The 17,709-nt window shown below is 37.8% G+C and overlaps 5 protein-coding genes across 7 annotated transcripts in view; all 5 read right to left on the bottom strand.

The window, feature by feature from the left end:
• LOC134819658 (uncharacterized) overlaps positions 1 to 429 on the bottom strand; it is a 97,082-nt gene extending 96,653 nt beyond the window's left edge. The window contains exon 1 of the mRNA XM_063829727.1: positions 417 to 429. The gene's annotated coding sequence lies outside the window, so the exon portion shown is untranslated. The remainder of the gene's footprint in view (positions 1 to 416) is intronic.
• Positions 1 to 17,709, bottom strand: part of LOC134819668 (zinc finger protein 429-like) — a 290,343-nt gene that overhangs the window by 100,363 nt on the left and 172,271 nt on the right. The window lies entirely within an intron of this gene.
• The window catches only part of LOC134819673 (ADP-ribosylation factor-like protein 8B), an 84,643-nt gene that overhangs the window by 63,989 nt on the left and 2,945 nt on the right, over positions 1 to 17,709 (bottom strand). The window lies entirely within an intron of this gene.
• Positions 1,829 to 17,709, bottom strand: part of LOC134819659 (kinesin light chain-like) — a 94,182-nt gene continuing 78,301 nt past the window's right edge. Inside the window, exons 2-4 of the mRNA XM_063829728.1 lie at positions 12,471 to 12,619; positions 10,430 to 10,572; positions 1,829 to 5,076 (exon numbers count right to left, since the gene is read on the bottom strand). Of these exons, the coding sequence (XP_063685798.1) occupies positions 3,328 to 5,076; positions 10,430 to 10,572; positions 12,471 to 12,591 (2,013 nt within the window). The 5' untranslated portion in view covers positions 12,592 to 12,619 and the 3' untranslated portion in view covers positions 1,829 to 3,327. The remainder of the gene's footprint in view (positions 5,077 to 10,429; positions 10,573 to 12,470; positions 12,620 to 17,709) is intronic.
• Positions 13,947 to 16,612, bottom strand: LOC134820147 (peptidyl-glycine alpha-amidating monooxygenase B-like). The gene is made up of 3 exons (XM_063830369.1): positions 16,333 to 16,612; positions 14,513 to 16,197; positions 13,947 to 13,964 (listed from the first exon to the last, which is right to left on the bottom strand). The coding sequence occupies exons 1-3, from the start codon at positions 16,610 to 16,612 to the stop codon at positions 13,947 to 13,949; spliced, it is 1,983 nt and encodes a 660-aa protein (XP_063686439.1).

The raw sequence follows: 17,709 nt of genomic DNA, 5'->3' as shown, positions 1-17,709 counted from the left end.
AGAGTTACATCGTCCTTCAGGATCTGTATGCCACCGATTTCAAAGGTGGAAAAAACTCTATTTGTTGCCCGGGTGTGATTTTGGTGGATTGCAAAACTGGCTCGGCACTTAATTCTCGATAATACTGATCAAATGACATATATATATATATATATATAATATATATATATATATATATGCAATGACGCGCGTTCGCAAGTTGACCACCTTATTATATGGACTTTACCATCAGCTAATATTCTCGCGCGTTCCGTAAGATAGCTAGGACATTCTGGACGATTGACCGTTACGATGTCATGAAAGACCCAGGCATATATCAGTTTCATTAAAATGACATAAGTGAACAGTAAAAATTTAAAACCGGTCATTATCTAGAAACACAACCCACCAATGTACCTTCATACTTAGAGTGCGACCGCAAATTATTTGCGGCAAATAATCCTTTGCATATTAAACGCAACACATTAATTATGAAAATGCCATTTAAATCATGGAGAATATCGATCAACATATTCTGTCAAAATTGCGTCCTCGTTCTGCACACATCCTCTATTATAATCTGTACATTGATGCCAACAAGCATGTTTGTAAGATTTGAAACAATGCTTACCATTGTAAACACAGTGTAATGTAAGGTACAGGGTAGTATTTCACTTAATTCTAAAATCTAATAATACTGCAACAACGTGTTATATTACCTTGGTACTGAGTTACCTTAACTTTCAATATTCGTGGGTGTTTGGCAAATGATACCAGCTTTCATTTTAAGAAACGTTTTACTGATATGATTAGATCACATTTCCTTAATATTGGCACTTGATTCTTGAACCCAACATCCGATTAAATAGTTGAACTCACAAAGAAGTGGACAAATACTGCTAGTTGCATATGGTTCAATATTTTAGAATACATTTCACAATCCACGCTACATTTGAAAATATTCCACATTTCACAGCACAATGTATGTTGACACAGATACTATACATGACTAGTTCCAGGAAATACACACTACAATAAACTAGCCTGTAATTGGAGAATGCGAGCTGTCATTGTTTACATTCTACATTTCTAGGAAATACCGGTCATATTTCCAGTAGCCAGCTTACATTTTACAGGACTGTACAAAATCTGGTGACTGTCAGCCCATACGGAATATTTCAGGAATCTGGTAAATATTTGATTTTTAACGATGGGTGGTAAAGAAGTATGCAATATGGTGCGCATTCCTATTGAAGCTATATTTGTACACAATTGTATTGCTGTTAACATTATAACCACGGTACACATATGACATACTTGGGTATTTGAGGATCAGTGTGTACTAAAAGTACAATGAACCTGCAACAGATAAGTAGTATCAAACACACACTGGTATAGTGCTGTGTGTGTGTGTCTCCCCTTACTTTACTATTGTTACAGAACAATACACCCCGTATGGAAAGGAGTGCAGTTCCAGCACTGTAACACTGTTTACCAAATAACACACACTAAGTAACACTAACCAGTAATAAAACACAGAGGAGTGTAATTGTATTAGAGGTTGATAGTGATGGGGCGGTAGTGCACCACACGTTGTTGCTACACTTGTATAAAGTTGATCTAATTTAGCACTGGGTACAGGTGAGAAATATGTGTGAAAAGTGGGGCATTTTTACTGGTTTGTTGGTGCATACTTGGTATCACAGGCTCTATTTTAAAGGTAACATACGGGGTTTTTAGTTGAAATTATTTAAATCATTGTTCTTTATAATTTATATCGGAAACACACAAATTTCCCCGCGAGAAGCCATAGTACGAATGCACGAAAAATGCAATAAAAGACTGTAAATAATTCTGAATCAGTATAAAAATCTACAATCAATGTATATTGACATAGTTAGTACTTCACATGGTCAATGAACCTAGTACAATCACATTTTCAAGGGCTACAAGTAAAAACCATCAATTATAACATTTTGACAATGATTATGATTTAAAATCTCCAGACGGGTGACCCTCCAGACATTATGTTAAAGCTTTCTTCAAATGATGAGATAGTTTGAGCACATTTCAGTCAAATATTTTTAACACCTTCTGCTTAACATGCCATATTGATTCAAGCACAACCAAGCATGTTTCCGTTAGGTATTTACCTCGATATTAAGTGCGGGAACCTGTTGGGTTTCTTCATTGCATTACAGCACATTATTGACATTACATAGTGCACTTGTGTCATTTTACTCACATATCACTATTCGTACATCATTGAAGATGTTGTGTGCTCGGCCTTCTTCACCGCTGCCCATCTAACGTAATGCCTCAAATAACTCTTCCAATACTTATGGGTCGTTCACATATTACGTAATCACTTTTTGGACAATTTTTAACCCCCTCCCCCTCCGTAATCAGTTTTACACACAGCTATTGTGTCAAAATTACACTATCGTAATCATTTGGAATCCCCCCCCCCCTCGGCTGATTACGTAATATGTGAACGACCCCTTACTCAACTTAAAACATTATTATAATAGTGTTATTATTATTAAACTCGACGTAAACCATAAATTAGCATTCCATATACATATACAAAAGCGCAATTGAAGGTTGCCATGATAGCTACACTGATAAATGTGCACTCACAATCGTTTGGTCTGCTCTGACTGCATACCTTCACAAATATAATCAATTTTCCTTCACGGAAACTTAACATAAATCGCAATCTCCGTTTTTTAGTGAGTACCCAAAAAATGAGAAATCTCCAAAAAGAGAGACACAAGACGACACATCTACTATTATTATATCTAAAACCGTCAATAATGTGGTGTGGTGGTTATTATGGAAACAAAAACGTAAATCTACACTAAAACAAAAAACAGCCCTACAATACTAGATATAGTGTGTGTGGTGAACAAATCTTATCATGGAACAATAATATAATGGTGTTAACATTAACAATAAATTTACGTCAACAACAAACAAATCATCATCATGTATAAACCCTTTATGTTACAAAACTAATATAAACTTCGTTGGGACATTGTCACTAGTTTTAGCTTAAGTTTAACGAGGGTAAAGTGCTAAACTACACGTCGTATGTCACGTGATAACACACGTGATATTACGCAAGTAGAACTAGAGTGTGTCTCTGATGTATCATAATAAACCTCCCAGTTAAGAGTAGTGCACGTGTGTCCTGATTCAGAGAGGGGTGTGTTAGTAACTACCAGTACGTTACTTCCGTTAGTAACTACCTACAATTTCGCTGCACTGTACAAGATATCCCGGGTACGAAAGATCACTGCCACAATTCACAATATTTACAACTTTGACACCTGTCTCGAGGGCAGGTCATGTTTTGGACTCGGGCAGGTAGGTGACCTTTACAGGACCTGAACCGGAAATACTGGACCGCATGCTGTTGAGCGACTGACGGTGCTGCATCTTAGCAACGCTCTGTATCGAGTTAGGACTGTATTCTCCGTAGGAGTAGGGTTCCCCCGCTGAGGTGCCGGGCGGTGCTGCGCGCTGTAATCTCGGGGATTTGGGGACCTTTTGGTCGGTTGGTTTTTCCAGCTGGTCTTTACCGCTCACTTTCCCAAGCAGTTTCGAAGCTCCACCGCTAAATGACCTCCGCAGTCGCTGAAATGAACCCTTTCTTTCTAATTTCTTGGTTCGATCACCGTTCTTATCAGTGTCGTTAGCAGATGAAAGTTGACACATCGAAGAAGATAGCCTCTTATCCTGAATCTCCTTCAGATTACTATTATTAGTCTCAGAAGAAGTCAGATCTCCACGAGACCCATAATACTTCAGATCCCCACAACTCTTCCTGTTTTCCTTGCGTGTGGTCGTAATGTCACGTTCATGCACGTTGCTGTCACGTGACTCACGTGACAGGTCTAAGCCACTACCGTTTAGACTCTTGTTTTTGGAACGCATGGCACATTCTTCCAAAGTTTCTGCTGCATCGTATTTTCCTTGTCGGCGGTAGAGAGCACTGAGGTTCTTGAGCGTGGCTTGTACAGTAGGACTAGCAATACGCGCTGCTTTGTGCCACCCGCCGTAGTCACCATACGGCATAGAATTACTGTCATTACTTTCGTTATCCTTATCTTCAGAGTCTGTCCAAGAACCAGACTTGACACCATTACTTCTCCTACCTCCAAACTCAGCAGCGTGGGTCTGCATCAATATCTCCTTGTACAGCGACTCCGCTTGGCGGTATTTACCCTGTTTTAAGAAACACGAAGCCAAGTTGTTCTTAGTTTTAGCAACATTAGGATCATCAGGACCCAGTTTCTCCTGATATATCTGAAGTGCACGCTGATAATAACGCTCCACCTCCTCGTACTTACCCTGGTTCTGACATAACAGAGCCAGGTTATTCAGCTGTTTTGCTACATCAGGATGTTCTGGACCCAGCACCTTCTCTCTGATCTCCAGAGCTCGTTTACACAGAGGTTCTGCTTCCTTATACTTGCCTCGTTTACCGTAGAGTACTGCTAAGTTGTTGAGAGTTGCTGCAACTGCAGGGTGATCCTCACCCAGTGTCTTCTCGCGGATAGCCAGCGCTTCATTCAGCAACACACTAGCCTCCTTAAACTTATTCTGATCCCGGTAAACAAGCGCTAGAATGTTCAACATGGTCGCTACATCAGGGTGGTTACGTCCCGAGGTCTTCTCCAGATCATCCAGAGCCTGTTTACAGAGAGGTACAGCTACCTCATACCTGCCTTGTGAAGCGTACTGGATAACAAGGTTGTGAAGTGTGCGGAGTCGGGCGGGTATCTCGTAGAACCCTGACCCTACATCTACATTGTTCATTACATTGTCCACCCCGCCCTCTCCATCCCCCAGAACTATCTCTAGATTGTTCTCCTCCTCGCTGGGGTCTTTAACCACCGTCTCCTCTCCTTCCTCTTTCACCTCCTTCTCCTCCTTCTTCTCCGTTTCTATCTTCTTCATGTCGTTCATGAAGCTAAGTTGTCCGATATCCTCCTCTAGACTCGCCACCTTCTGTTCCGACTGCATGAGCTTGTGTTGGGCGTTTGACAGCTCTTCACGTAGCCACGTGTTCTCCTGTAACAGCCGTCTCACCTGAAATAGAGTGGATGTTATGTGGGCTCACAACTTATATTATAAAACTTTTACTCTGACGGTTATTCCTTTTTGTAGTGCAATGATTCCATATTTGGTTTTATAGTGGGTTTCTCTGGAAAGTATCGAACGAAGTTTTGATGAATATTTAAGTATTTAAAAGCAAATCTACAAGGTGAAGATATTATCTATGATCTTTCGATAACGTCATTTTTAAAAGCGAGGGGCGGGAAATCCTTCTAATGGGATATTCTGTTAGTTGAGTGAGAGCTGGTTAGTCGGGAATATAACGTCAATCTTACAGGCGAGGTTATATTGAAGTAAAATATCACGGTAAATATATTGTACTGAGGACTACGTCAATAACGCAGCTTTATTCCGACTGTAGATACGTCATCTCCATTTAACACTACTGTTCAGTATAGTCAGTAGTGTAACAAGGCTCAGTAACAGTGTTTAACAAGTTTACACAGCTACTTATACTGAGTTTATACACAGATACTGTTTGAAACACACAGGTTGTGTGTTTTAACGCACCAGTAACTTTAAGAAACATCAATAATTTGTATTATATACTTGTACATTTAGTATTTACCAAGACTCAACAGTATGCTGGAACATACTAAGTACTCAGTACGTTCCAGCATTTTCTGCATTTTCTGCGTATATTCCACATATTTCCAATGATCCATTGTGCTGTGTGGTGTGTACAGTGTGACGTATGTAGTGTGTACAGTGTGACGTATGTAGTGTGAACAGTGTGACGTATTTAGTGTGTACAGTGTGACGTATGTAGTGTGACTGTGTACAGTGTGACGTATGTAGTGTGTACAGTGTGACGTATGTAGTGTGTACAGTGTAACGTATGTAGTGTGTACAGTGTGACGTATGTAGTGTGTACAGTGTGACGTATGTAGTGTGTACAGTGTGACGTATGTAGTGTGTACAGTGTGACGTATGTAGTGTGTACAGTGTGACGTATGTAGTGTGTAAAGTGTGACGTATGTAGTGTGTACAGTGTGACGTATGTAGTGTGTACAGTGTGACGTATGTAGTGTGTACAGTGTGACGTATGTAGTGTGTACAGTGTGACGTATGTAGTGTGTACAGTGTGACGTTTATCATCACAACATGTTAACATATCATATTGTCAACTTTCTCATATTTTATCTATGTAAAAATATTGTAAGCAAGATATAGGTCAAATTAAGTGGAGCCGTGGTAACAGACACAGTTATATCAGGATTCGTTAATATACTGGCTTTAGAAGTGTGATTGATTAAAGAGACCTTACAATATGCAGGTAACAACTAATCAAAGGTAGATTTATTTGTTACGACTCTGTGATCTCCTAATTAATACCACAGGCCCTTACTGGTATCGTGATCAGTGATCTCGTAAAATAGAGGTCTCTGCAGTTGTCTTTGTTAGCTAATTAAGACACTGGGTATTTAATTAATTTAATTAATGAGACATTGGATGAGTTATTAATAATTCACTATTTATATTAGAGAGTTCTCGTTGCTCCAGGGCCTGGTTCAATACAATTAAATTAGACCTATCATAGTCGATCTGCTGTTAATGTTACACAATACACATACAGTACCTGGTATAATATTCTGTATTAGAAATCCGAGACATCTTTGAAACGTGACCATAAAATTGAAACATTTCGATGTGACATGATACGTAATACTAAAATATGAATATATGCTAGGTTCTGAAACTTAGGTAGTTCACTAATTGCAGCCGCCCTATATAATATTAAATATACTCACCTTATTACCTCATCTTACTATATATAAAGCGAGACGATATATATATATTTATCTGTGCCATTTTACTGACACCACGGCATCAACTTTAACGCAAATTTCCGCAAAAACCGTAAAATATATACAACTGAAACTTTTTTGACTGGGTCAAATGCTTTAATGGCCTCCAAATCAGCATGAAAAAATAAAAAATTGGCCAAGAAATAGAAGTTTTAGACCCCAAAATTTGGACCCCCAAGTGGTGTCAAAAACGCGATTTAAATAAGTAATAATTATTTTGGTCTCTTGAGTCTTGACACCATTTTAGGGTTCCTGCTAGTATATATAATGAGCTAATAACGCAGCTAAATAAGATATGAATATATTCAATATACTCTTCTAGGAACAGGATATTTTCATACCGTATTAATGAAAGCGTGTTGGAAATATGCCAACAAATGATCAGGACCATGAGGAGCATTCTACCGCAAATACGTTACCATGACAACCCTACTATTAAATCTGAATTACCAGCCACGGCATGCTTTATCAAATTCCACAAGATCTACCCTCTTTCCCCAACTATGTAACCTAGTTACAACTGAGATTCACAGAGGACAAGTCACTTGGGGAATTATAAAATGCATCGTTTAAAACAGAGTTCTTTGAAATATTTAGAAGTGATTGTGAGTTCAAGAGCTGGAGCGTATCTGTTAATCCCTAGAGGGTTGGCATTGTGTGTGAGAGAGAGAGAGAGAGAGAGAGAGAGAGGGGGGTTCTGGTGGTGAAACATGAGCCGGGTCATCATCCTACTGTGTGATCAACTGTATGTAGTGACTAGTGTGTGAAGTGTGTGTAGTGTGCAGTAGTGACCAGTGGGTGTAGTGTTTGTAGTGTGTAGAGTGTACTTGGTATTTTAGCTTGTTGTATATATAACCGTGTATTACCATTTACCAGTTCATACAACAACTGTGTAATAGTAACTAGTAAGTAGATCTACAAATTAGAGTGGAAATCTCCATTTAATCTACAGAGGACCAATATCTTGTATATTTGAAGGAGTACATTTGCACATTTGTACGTGATCAATGTTCGCAGATTTGATTGGTCGTTGCTTGCAGCATGAGCAGATTGGTTAATATCTGTCACGTGTCGACACAAATGGACTCCTTCTCATAGAAAGTAAGTAGATGCCAATCTCAAATACACAGTACACTAGAGTTAATGAATTGAGTCAATACCTACAAATGACGCAGTTATATGTATTTTATATGCTATTTACCACATTTTATATTAATTTCTCTCTCATATAAACAAGCCCCAGAGCGCCCCAGCCCCTGACCTACACAGAGGGCCTCTGAGAGAGCTGACTTACTAGATAAAACCCACTTCTGTACACTGTCCAATCATTACTAACTACTGTCTAATAACACTAATTATCTATATAGCGAGATAACCACAGTATCATCTATCATCAGGTACATCTACCAAATAGTACAGTGTACACTTACCTGCTCCTTCTAGTCGCCCACTAGTTTAACCAATGGTTAATGTTAAGTTTTACATTTTCTAGTCTAATAATGTTAATGTTCTACAATTCAATGGTTATATTATTGTATTGTTATATTATTGTATTGTTATATTGAGACTTAGTGGCCACTGATAATTTACAGCTTAATTTTTCGTTCCTTATATTCTACAATAGCTAACTATAATAGTGTTATAGTAAGTTATTGTACCATTGTACACACTACCGTAAGTAGTTAGCTACATGTTATATAATATAGTATATTATACAATATAAGCTAACTACTCGCGGTAGTGTGTACAATAGTACAACAAGTTACTAGTTCAGCATTCACATCACTAACAATTCTAGACTCTACATAGTACAACAAGTTACTAGTTCAGCATTCACATCACTAACAATTCTCTAGATATAAGGTACAATGCAGTGAAACATTCATCATGTACTAACATCACTTACAGTTACATGGACTTAAACAGTCATTTTAACATAACATTTCACTTTATTCAACACTCGTTATAGTCTTTACAAACGATTTCAGGCGGCAGTTACACAGTGAAAGGAGATATAGTTAAACCCCGATTTACTGCAAACCCCGATTCCTGCCCCGATTTACCGCGGCTTTTTCCTTTCTCCCAAGCTCCGCGGTAAATCAGGGTATTACTGTATATGGAATAGTTTGTGTTGCAGATAAGAGTCTAGTTAATATAAGCTAGTGTTTTCACAGCTGCACCTCCACTCACTACTTCCATGAGGAGAAGTTAACAAACAATGAAAACTGTAACAGCGTTATATTATACAAGAAGTAGTATTAGCGAGGGGGGGGGGGGGGGGGGGGGGGCGGAGGGATAGCAGTATTAGTGAATTGTATTATACAAACTTACTTGTATGCAAACTTAGCGTTATTACTATAATATATAATAATAATAAAGTTACACGAGCTATTAATAGTTAGTAGCCCTTAGTACTGCAGTAGTTAGGGTCTTTGTTAACACTGTGTTTTACGTTACGAGTTGGGAAACTAATTCGGGGGACGTTACAAAACCAGTTCCTTACTGAAGTAGCAGTGTTGAGTAACTACACTCTAACTGAACTAGCAGTGTTGAGTAACTCTGCTACTTGAGTATCAATTAGAGATAAATAGTATGGGATTGTGGTACTCCTGTACAGTGTGGTGGATTTTAACTAAATGTTTCTCGGACCCAACAGAAATTAGGTTAACAAGAAAATAATACCCTTAGTGGTCAGTGGATTACTTACTATTCGCTTAGAACACTGATATTTAGAGATAGTTGTAACATATAATATTATATTGATTATTGGTTACATAATATAATATACATTTACGCACTTAAAGCGGTTAGAGTAGATGCAGGAACACCTTCTGTCCTTTATTATATGAGGAACACTATATTTTGTGACTAGCTGTGACGTTCTGACGTAATATGCAATGAATGTTGTATATTATTCAGTAAACAGTAAATAATCCTCTCGAGTACGTGCCATGTTAACGGCAGCACTAATAGTAATAATAGGTAATTATAATATGACGTCATTAAAGTGTAATTATTTCGCAATGAAATAGTGCAACAATTATATATTGCGCAACAAAGTGGTGTGTTTTTTAATGAAACACACCTTAGCTCACAGTTTCTAGTAAACACTAAGGGGTCGTTCACAAAACATTACGTTAAGGTTTGGAAAAGCCCTCTACTCAAGTTACAGGTACTCAGTAGTTACAGGTACTCAGTAGTTACAGGTACTCAGTAGTTACAGGTACTCAGTAGTTACAGGTACTCAGTAGTTACAGGTACTCAGTAGTTACAGGTACTCAGTAGTTACAGGTACTCAGTAGTTACAGGTACTCAGTAGTTACAGGTACTCAGTAGTTACAGGTACTCAGTAGTTACAGGTACTCAGTAGTTACAGGTACTCAGTTACATTGTGTGAAGGGGTTTAAGGGGTTTAAAATGGCTGAAATTTGCTTACGGAATATTTGAACGTTCCCCTAAACTGAACGAACCTGTGTTCATAGCTTCTAGTAATCAAAACACTACAATTTAAAACACACCTGAGCTCGTAGTTTTTGTTTCTCAGCCTCAATAGTGTTAACATGAGTGTGGAGGGAGATCATGACTTGAGCCTCGTTTAGTCCCAGCTCTATCTTCTCCAGGTTTCCCTGTATTATCTGCAACTTCTCATGCTCCAACGTCCCTGTAAGGAGAGATAGGTTATAGCCTACTACTTATAGGTATTAGTAATACTTATAGGTATTAGTAAAACATAGGAAAATGGGACGAGAAATAACATAGGGTATGAGATGAGAGCTTACCTTAGTTCCCAACAATTTGAGTGTCAAAAAATTTGGGCGGCCCCCTCGCCCGAATATTTTCGCATTTAAATTTGTGGCAAATAAATTAAATTGATGGTAAATTAGATTAATGACAAATAAACAAGTCCAAATCTCTGGTCTCACGCCCAAATTTTTGGTACTCAAATTTGTTGAGCCCAAAGATTTGGGAACTAAGTAATAAAAGATGTCGAATAACTGCTGAGTGCTGACTAACACAAATTAAATTAAGACGTATTTTGACGTAAAAGTTTATCACTTATAAAACTTAGAGTGGATTCGAACACCAGCCCTGCTCTTAAAAGGGCGTGGTTACTTAGATGAATTGGACCACACCCATACAGTGCCAATCTATAGAGCTCATTATTTATGGTCTATTAGGAGCCCACTGCCTGTTTGGGCTGCTTTTTAATGTAATATCGAAATTGCAAAACCGTGTAGTTCAACGGCGTTTTAAATTAGTCCTAAAATAGAATCCACGCCCTGTGCAGTGTGACTAGTGGAAGTCAGATTCTGAAGAAAGTACGGCCCTTTGAGCAAGATGGTGATTCCATTTATATTAAGCGAAACAAACCAAGTTATGAACTGAACTGTATATTTTGACTGGAATTTACATACAAGAACATACATGTTTTGCTATTACAGTCTTTGTCACATGTATACTATGTACTATGTTTCTGTTGTCCATTCATTTAATTAATGCATAATTAAATGTTTATAACTAAATGTATATTATATTAACTTTAGTTAACCAATCACAGTGCAGGGTGTATCCTGAACAGTTCTAAACTGCATAATTCTTCGCATCTATATTCTTCTGTTTGTAAAATTGATTTTATTTATTTGTTTATTCATGCAAGAAGACAAGAGTAGAGATAACTCATTTAAAAATCAATGAATAAAATATGAAAATCGCTCAATCACCATGGAATATTTGGAATATTTACTGATTCATTTATAAATCATAATGATGATTCGTCAGTGAATGAAATATGAAAATTGATCAATGACCATGAACTACACGGAAAAGAATATACTGTTTCTGACAGAACAAAATAATAGTCACGTCAGAAAGGCCGATTTTAGTAATGAGCTTACACCAGAACCTGTAATGATACCGGACCTTAACTAATGAGTACGAAGATGTTCGTTAGCCTTATAATCGCTTATTATAATACAGGATTAGAGACTGAGCAGAAAATCAATCTGAGCATGTTTGAATATCATGTGGTAATGTCTGAGCATGTTAACATAGTTAATAGTTAATAATAGTTAATAGTACTATGTTTAAGTATGTACTGAAGGGGTACCCTAGGAAGTTTCTTGAACTTTCAACAGGTACCCCTCCTCATTTAACCCTCAATCAAGTTTCCTATCATTCGGCTGAGTCGACCGAGGAGATCGCATAGATCCAATGGATCATTAGCTACTCCCTAGACACTGGGAGCATGCTCTCATGTGGTGAACTGTGTTAATGATCTTGAGTGCAGCTTGCAGTAAGTAAGATAGCACCAGGACTTGTCAGTACTGTGCTATAAGTTACTGTGTTATGATTTCAAGCAAGGTTCCAATTTTTGGCTTTGTTCCAAAGTTTTTGAAACCGTCACGCTACTTGAGTACTTGGATAATGGCTTAAAACTGAATACGGTACGTATATAATAAATTCAAAGTAACACCAACTAATTAAAAAAAAATCAAATATTTACTATACTTAAATTACCTCGTTATATACTATTCTATACTTTACTATTATATTATATACCTGGTTCATCTGCGAGGGGTTCAGCCTTGAGGTTCTCGATCATGCGATGATGCTCCTGACGCAGGGTCTCAAGACCTTGCGCGGCGACGCGCGCTTTACAGAAGATACTTTCTTGATCCATCTCACCATCGGGCCATAAGAAACACCACCTATTAGTTGATGGGAAATTGGGTAAAAAATGATAGTTATGTACTGTTTGAAACTGAATCTCTTTAATTCCTCTAAAATACTATGGAGGAATACTAAATTATAGTGGGCAGTGAATTTTCATATTTTAAATCAGGCCTTAAACGGTATTGATTGAATTATCGATAATGGTTTCGATAGTTTTTCGATAATTTGACTTGAGGAAAGGAAGACTCATTAGATTTCAACAATAAACGATTTAAGCACATTTTGTTAATATATCACACAATTCAGCTTTTTAACTCGATGCACTGTAGAATACTGCTAGAATAATCCAAACTTTAGAAAATTGAAAATTTCATATCACTGATATTACATTGAACCATGCTGAGAAGTCTTTAACAAGCTCTATTATATAATCTGTCTAAACTACATAAAGTGAACAATTCTAAACTATAATTATATCTCTAATACATATTGTATATAATAGATAATTCTTCGACACAATTTGATTGCTTAAAATGTATTATCAACAATTGAAACAAATACTATGAATATGTAATTCTTAACAAATAATAGCAACATGCAGTGACTATAACCACACAAACAAATTCAAATACACACAAACAAAATAAATAGATTATATACGAATTTTAAACTGTTAGATTAAATCAAAGTTGAATTGCAGTTAGACAAATCAATATTTAATCAGAAAATATAAACGGTCCAGCCGAAAAACGAAATTAAATGTAATTTTGGTGATATAAATACCAATTTTAAAGCATCAAATAAAAGCATATCGTTTTATGAACGAATCTTCCTAACTATTCCATTTTATTGACTATACAGAATATAGTATAGTGTTTAGGCCAAAAATGGGCACAAACACTATACCGTTCTTCATTGGGTGCGACAAATAAATGAAATAATGAAATTAACGAGTTTAATTAAGTGAATATATCAATTGAATTTAAATAATGTCAACATAATTGTAAATTGGGTAAATTCTTTCATGACTACCTATTGACTAATGTGAATGAATGTTAAATAAGGTATAATATCTGCAAGAAAAGTTAAATTAAATTTCGATAAATTTTAAGTAAGTTATAAAAAGGAAAAATCAAACAGTAGATATAATTGGTTAATTTATGATAATGTTTTAAATATTAAATAAAATAAGTTACTAATTTAGTCATGGTTAAAGTTGTTTCGTTCTTAAATTTGGGCAATATATATATATATATAATAAATCAACAGCAGAAAGCAATTTACAGTAACCAAATCATCTCATCCCCACTCTTTGCTAACATGCGAAATTACAACATCTCCTTTTTTGAGTCATTCCACTAATCATTCCTCGGTACGAATCTAAAGTGCAAATGTTCAGTGACCTGGTCGTATAACAGTGTCTCTACAGTGCCCTCATGTTCTCGTAACTCTCATGAAGGGTGTCATAAAGTACATCCTCCTCCCCCTCACTATCAGTGTTTTTAGCGGCCAGGTAGCGCAGTTGGTTAGAACGCCTGTCTTACAATCGTTAGGTTGCGAGTTCGAAACCCACTGACTGCCTGGTCGTGGGGTGAGCGTCGTCGACGTTCAGCTAAGGATCATGAGTGGTCTATGCAGCCCCCCGGTCTACTCAGCCGAATACTCGAGAAATCGGGTGTGAGGGTTAAATGAGGAGCTGCACATTGCAGCAAAGTCTCGGACGAAGAAAGTATGGTACACACTACCTTAACCGTCACTGGCCAAAAAGATCCTTCGGCTTCCTGTAATTGGCTGGTTGCACTTGTGTAACATTGTGGCTGTTGGAATACACCGAAGTAAAATAAGTGTCTAGATAAAAAAAAAAAAAAAAAAGTCAGCAAGCACTTCTCATACTCCTTCTTTGAACCACATCTACTGCAGAAAGTAACCGTGAAAACAATCGCCACAATGAAGAACAGAACAGCCACAGCTGACGCGCTGACGATCATAGTGAGTCTGCGGCTAAACTTGTGGCGGCGACCCTTGGGAGGTTCTTCAAGATCAGTCAGGCCTGGTTTGTACAGGAAGTGGATCAGGGGTGACAGTTGTGTTAGTTTCCCGTCCGAAACCTTGGATTCTGGAGCAGAGAACTCGTGAACTTTAGAGTTGGGGTTCTCGTATACATCATTAGTAACTCTGTTGCTGTCCGAGTACATTGTTATCCTTCCTGACCTGTCTCCAACTAGAACAGTGTTGTTTCCTGGGATGACAGTTATTGCAGAGAAACTTCTAGTTCTTCCAGAGATAAAGTTAAGTTCCATTCCTGTGACGGGGTCTAAGATAAAGATGTCACTCTCCAGCCCATATGAAGTTAATACCAGGATAGCGTCCATGTCAGGAGAATAGCATATCTTCAGCACGTTCTTGTACCGGGAGACGTCAATAACTTGATAGAAGTTTCCGCTAAAGTCCATAACCTGGATTTGTAGCAGCTGGTTGTCAAGTGCCAGTACTACCTCTCTTGTAGTGTCCAGTGCAAGATCAGTTATCTCCCCAAAAGTCCCCGGTAGTCCTCTTTTAGATGACGGTGTTCCATATGAGCCTACGTAGTAACCGTCGTCCTCAAACTTGACAATTCTAGTGTTACACAGTCCATCTCCCACATAGATATTCTCTTCACGGTCTGTAAGCACTGATGTTGGCTTGCAGAAATGAGTGCTGTCATTACCTGGGTCAAAGGCAGTTCCTAATACTAGTTCTGGTCCTTCACTCGGATTGAACTTAACATGACTGAATTTAACAACTTGGTGTAAACCAAGATCTGTTATGAAAAGTTCACCCTCAGCTGACAGATAAAGCCCAGTTGGAAGGTAAAAACGATTAGCTCCAGCACCGTGCAGAACGGTGTTATTATGCATAGAAAACACTGTCAAAGCATTTGTTTTGATGACACTTCTAAAGTCTATCAACACATTTTCCGCATCAAACCAGTCCTTATCTTGTGAGAAATGTTCCGAATACCTTTCCAAGATGACGAGGATAGTACCCTCATGCTCAAGATTACAGATTCCTAAGTTCCCCTGAATGCTCTGGGCCTGAAGGGACCAACTTGCCAACAATTCCAGGTTTGTTTCGAAGGTAACACGACGCCTGGGTAGCTGATGATAAAACTCCCCCTCCCTACTGTAGGGAGGGGTGAATTTCTTTTCTATAAAACAATCTCTGATTTCTCTCCCCGCTGTGGCGTTGGTGATGTAATACAAGTAGAAGTTGCACATCTCACCACTTTCTCCGATATAAGTTGCTGTATTTACCCCATGAGTATCATAGGTACACCGCACATTCAGTGTGTCATTGACTCGTATGTGGAATGGTTCAGAGAGTTGTACAATGGCATTTGTATTGTTCTCAGAGGCAAGTAGAGTCCAGGTGTTTCTGTGGTCTACCCACATTGAAACAAACCGGCCTAGGTTGTGGGTGTGAGTTCTGTACATAATAGCACTGAGACTGAAACCATAATTGTATGGGCAAGACAGGTCTATGTTATGGTGGGATTGCGGTGGGATACTGCCACCAGCAGCAGCAAACAGCATGACATTTATCATATATCTTGTACTCTTTGCTACTTTTAAATCTAGACAGAAGGGTGGTTGAATTTGTTGGGTAAACAGCAACCCCAGCATGTTATGATCATAAGATGGGCCCAAGAAAAAACTTGAATTATCAGGCAAAGTAATGGGGGAGCCTGAAAAAATAGCCATAAAGTTACCATCACAGAGATCATCTCCAGAATTAGAATCAGACATGCAAGCTAGAACAGAAACTTGAGCTGATACATTATTGTAAGGGATAATACCACTAATTTCCATGTCAGATATTGAGAGAAATCCAGGAGAGTTTTGAGATTGACTGTAGCAAATATGGGGGTTTTTAGGAGATATGGGAGGGTGATGAAGCCAAGGATTAGCATCAACTTGCAGCTTTGTAGGACCACGATACGACAGAAAAGTAATGAGGGTGTGTTCCTTTTTGGTTTCATTTTCGTCCATGCTTAGAAAACATCTCATGATAATTGTCCTTTCATAAACTTTTCTGTTGATTGCTACAACACCAGACATTGATTCGGCAAGGTATGAGAAGGTGCCTCTGTTTTCCACCCATGCAATAAGTTTCCTGCATTTCGGTTCCCCGATTATTCCTCCAAATTTAATCATGATGCCTTCCTCATTAGAATCTCCCTCCACTTCCGTATCATTGCTTTCCAAATCAGTATTCATGACAGAAAATTTAACATCGCTGTGGAAAGTGTTTTGAATGGTTTCAATTCCAACAACAAGTGTAAGTCCATAATCACCACAAGCTCCGTATTTTATTTTCACTTGAACTGAATTCTTTTGACTGTTGAGATAAGAGGGCAGTTGACTTTCTGTAACAAATGATATCAAAAGCAGGTTCATTGTTGTTGAATCTATACTAAAACATCGATCAGGAGAAGATTCTTCACTAAGCACTGGAGTAATTGGTATAACAGTTTGACAATAATTCTTCATGAATATAGCCAGTTGGGTGTATTCTGAAAAAATGGTTGGAGCAAAGGAACACACCATGAGAAATGATTGGAAGGGTGGGGTCTCATGATTATTTTCATTTACCAAGCTATAAGTTAGGTGTCCAACATTTTGAGATATGACAGTTTCACTAGAGATAAAGACACTGAAATTCTGTCCTTTGAAAGTAGGAACAGTGTTTTCATTATACTTGAGCTGGAGTACGTTTTCATAAGCGAAAGCTGTCAGAAGGCAAACCAAAAATGCTAAACATGGAATCATTCAGTTTGCCTATGCTTGAATTCTTCCTAAATTCTCATCACAGATGCAGTGTAGCCACGTTTGATGCTACCCTACTTGTCAAGTGCAGGAGAAAATAGAACTCACATACCTACCTCATAACCTGAAACTTTAATTGAGTTGTGTTAGTACTGTCTAAAATTTATAAAACAAATTTGCAATTACAAAACAGTGCTTGTTCCAACAAAATTGAAAGTTTTAATGTTGGTGACCAGTACCATTTATATATTTGAAAGAATTTACAGAAAACTAGAGGAAATATGAAGAAATATCTTAGATCTGGATAGTGCATAATATTG

This window comes from Bolinopsis microptera, chromosome 8 (assembly GCF_026151205.1).
Source record: "Bolinopsis microptera isolate Bmic1 chromosome 8, MBARI_Bmic_1.0, whole genome shotgun sequence".
Classification (NCBI taxonomy): domain Eukaryota; kingdom Metazoa; phylum Ctenophora; class Tentaculata; order Lobata; family Bolinopsidae; genus Bolinopsis; species Bolinopsis microptera.
This window is presented reverse-complemented; position numbering and strand designations above follow the sequence as displayed.

Coding starts and splice junctions, on each gene's coding strand:
- LOC134820147 (XM_063830369.1), bottom strand. CDS start 16,612: ATGGACGAAAATGAAACCAAAAAGGAACACACCCTCATTACTTTTCTG. Junction 16,198..16,332: donor TGGAGATGATCTCTGTGATG/GTAACTTTATGG, acceptor CCTTCTGTCTAG/ATTTAAAAGTAGCAAAGAGT.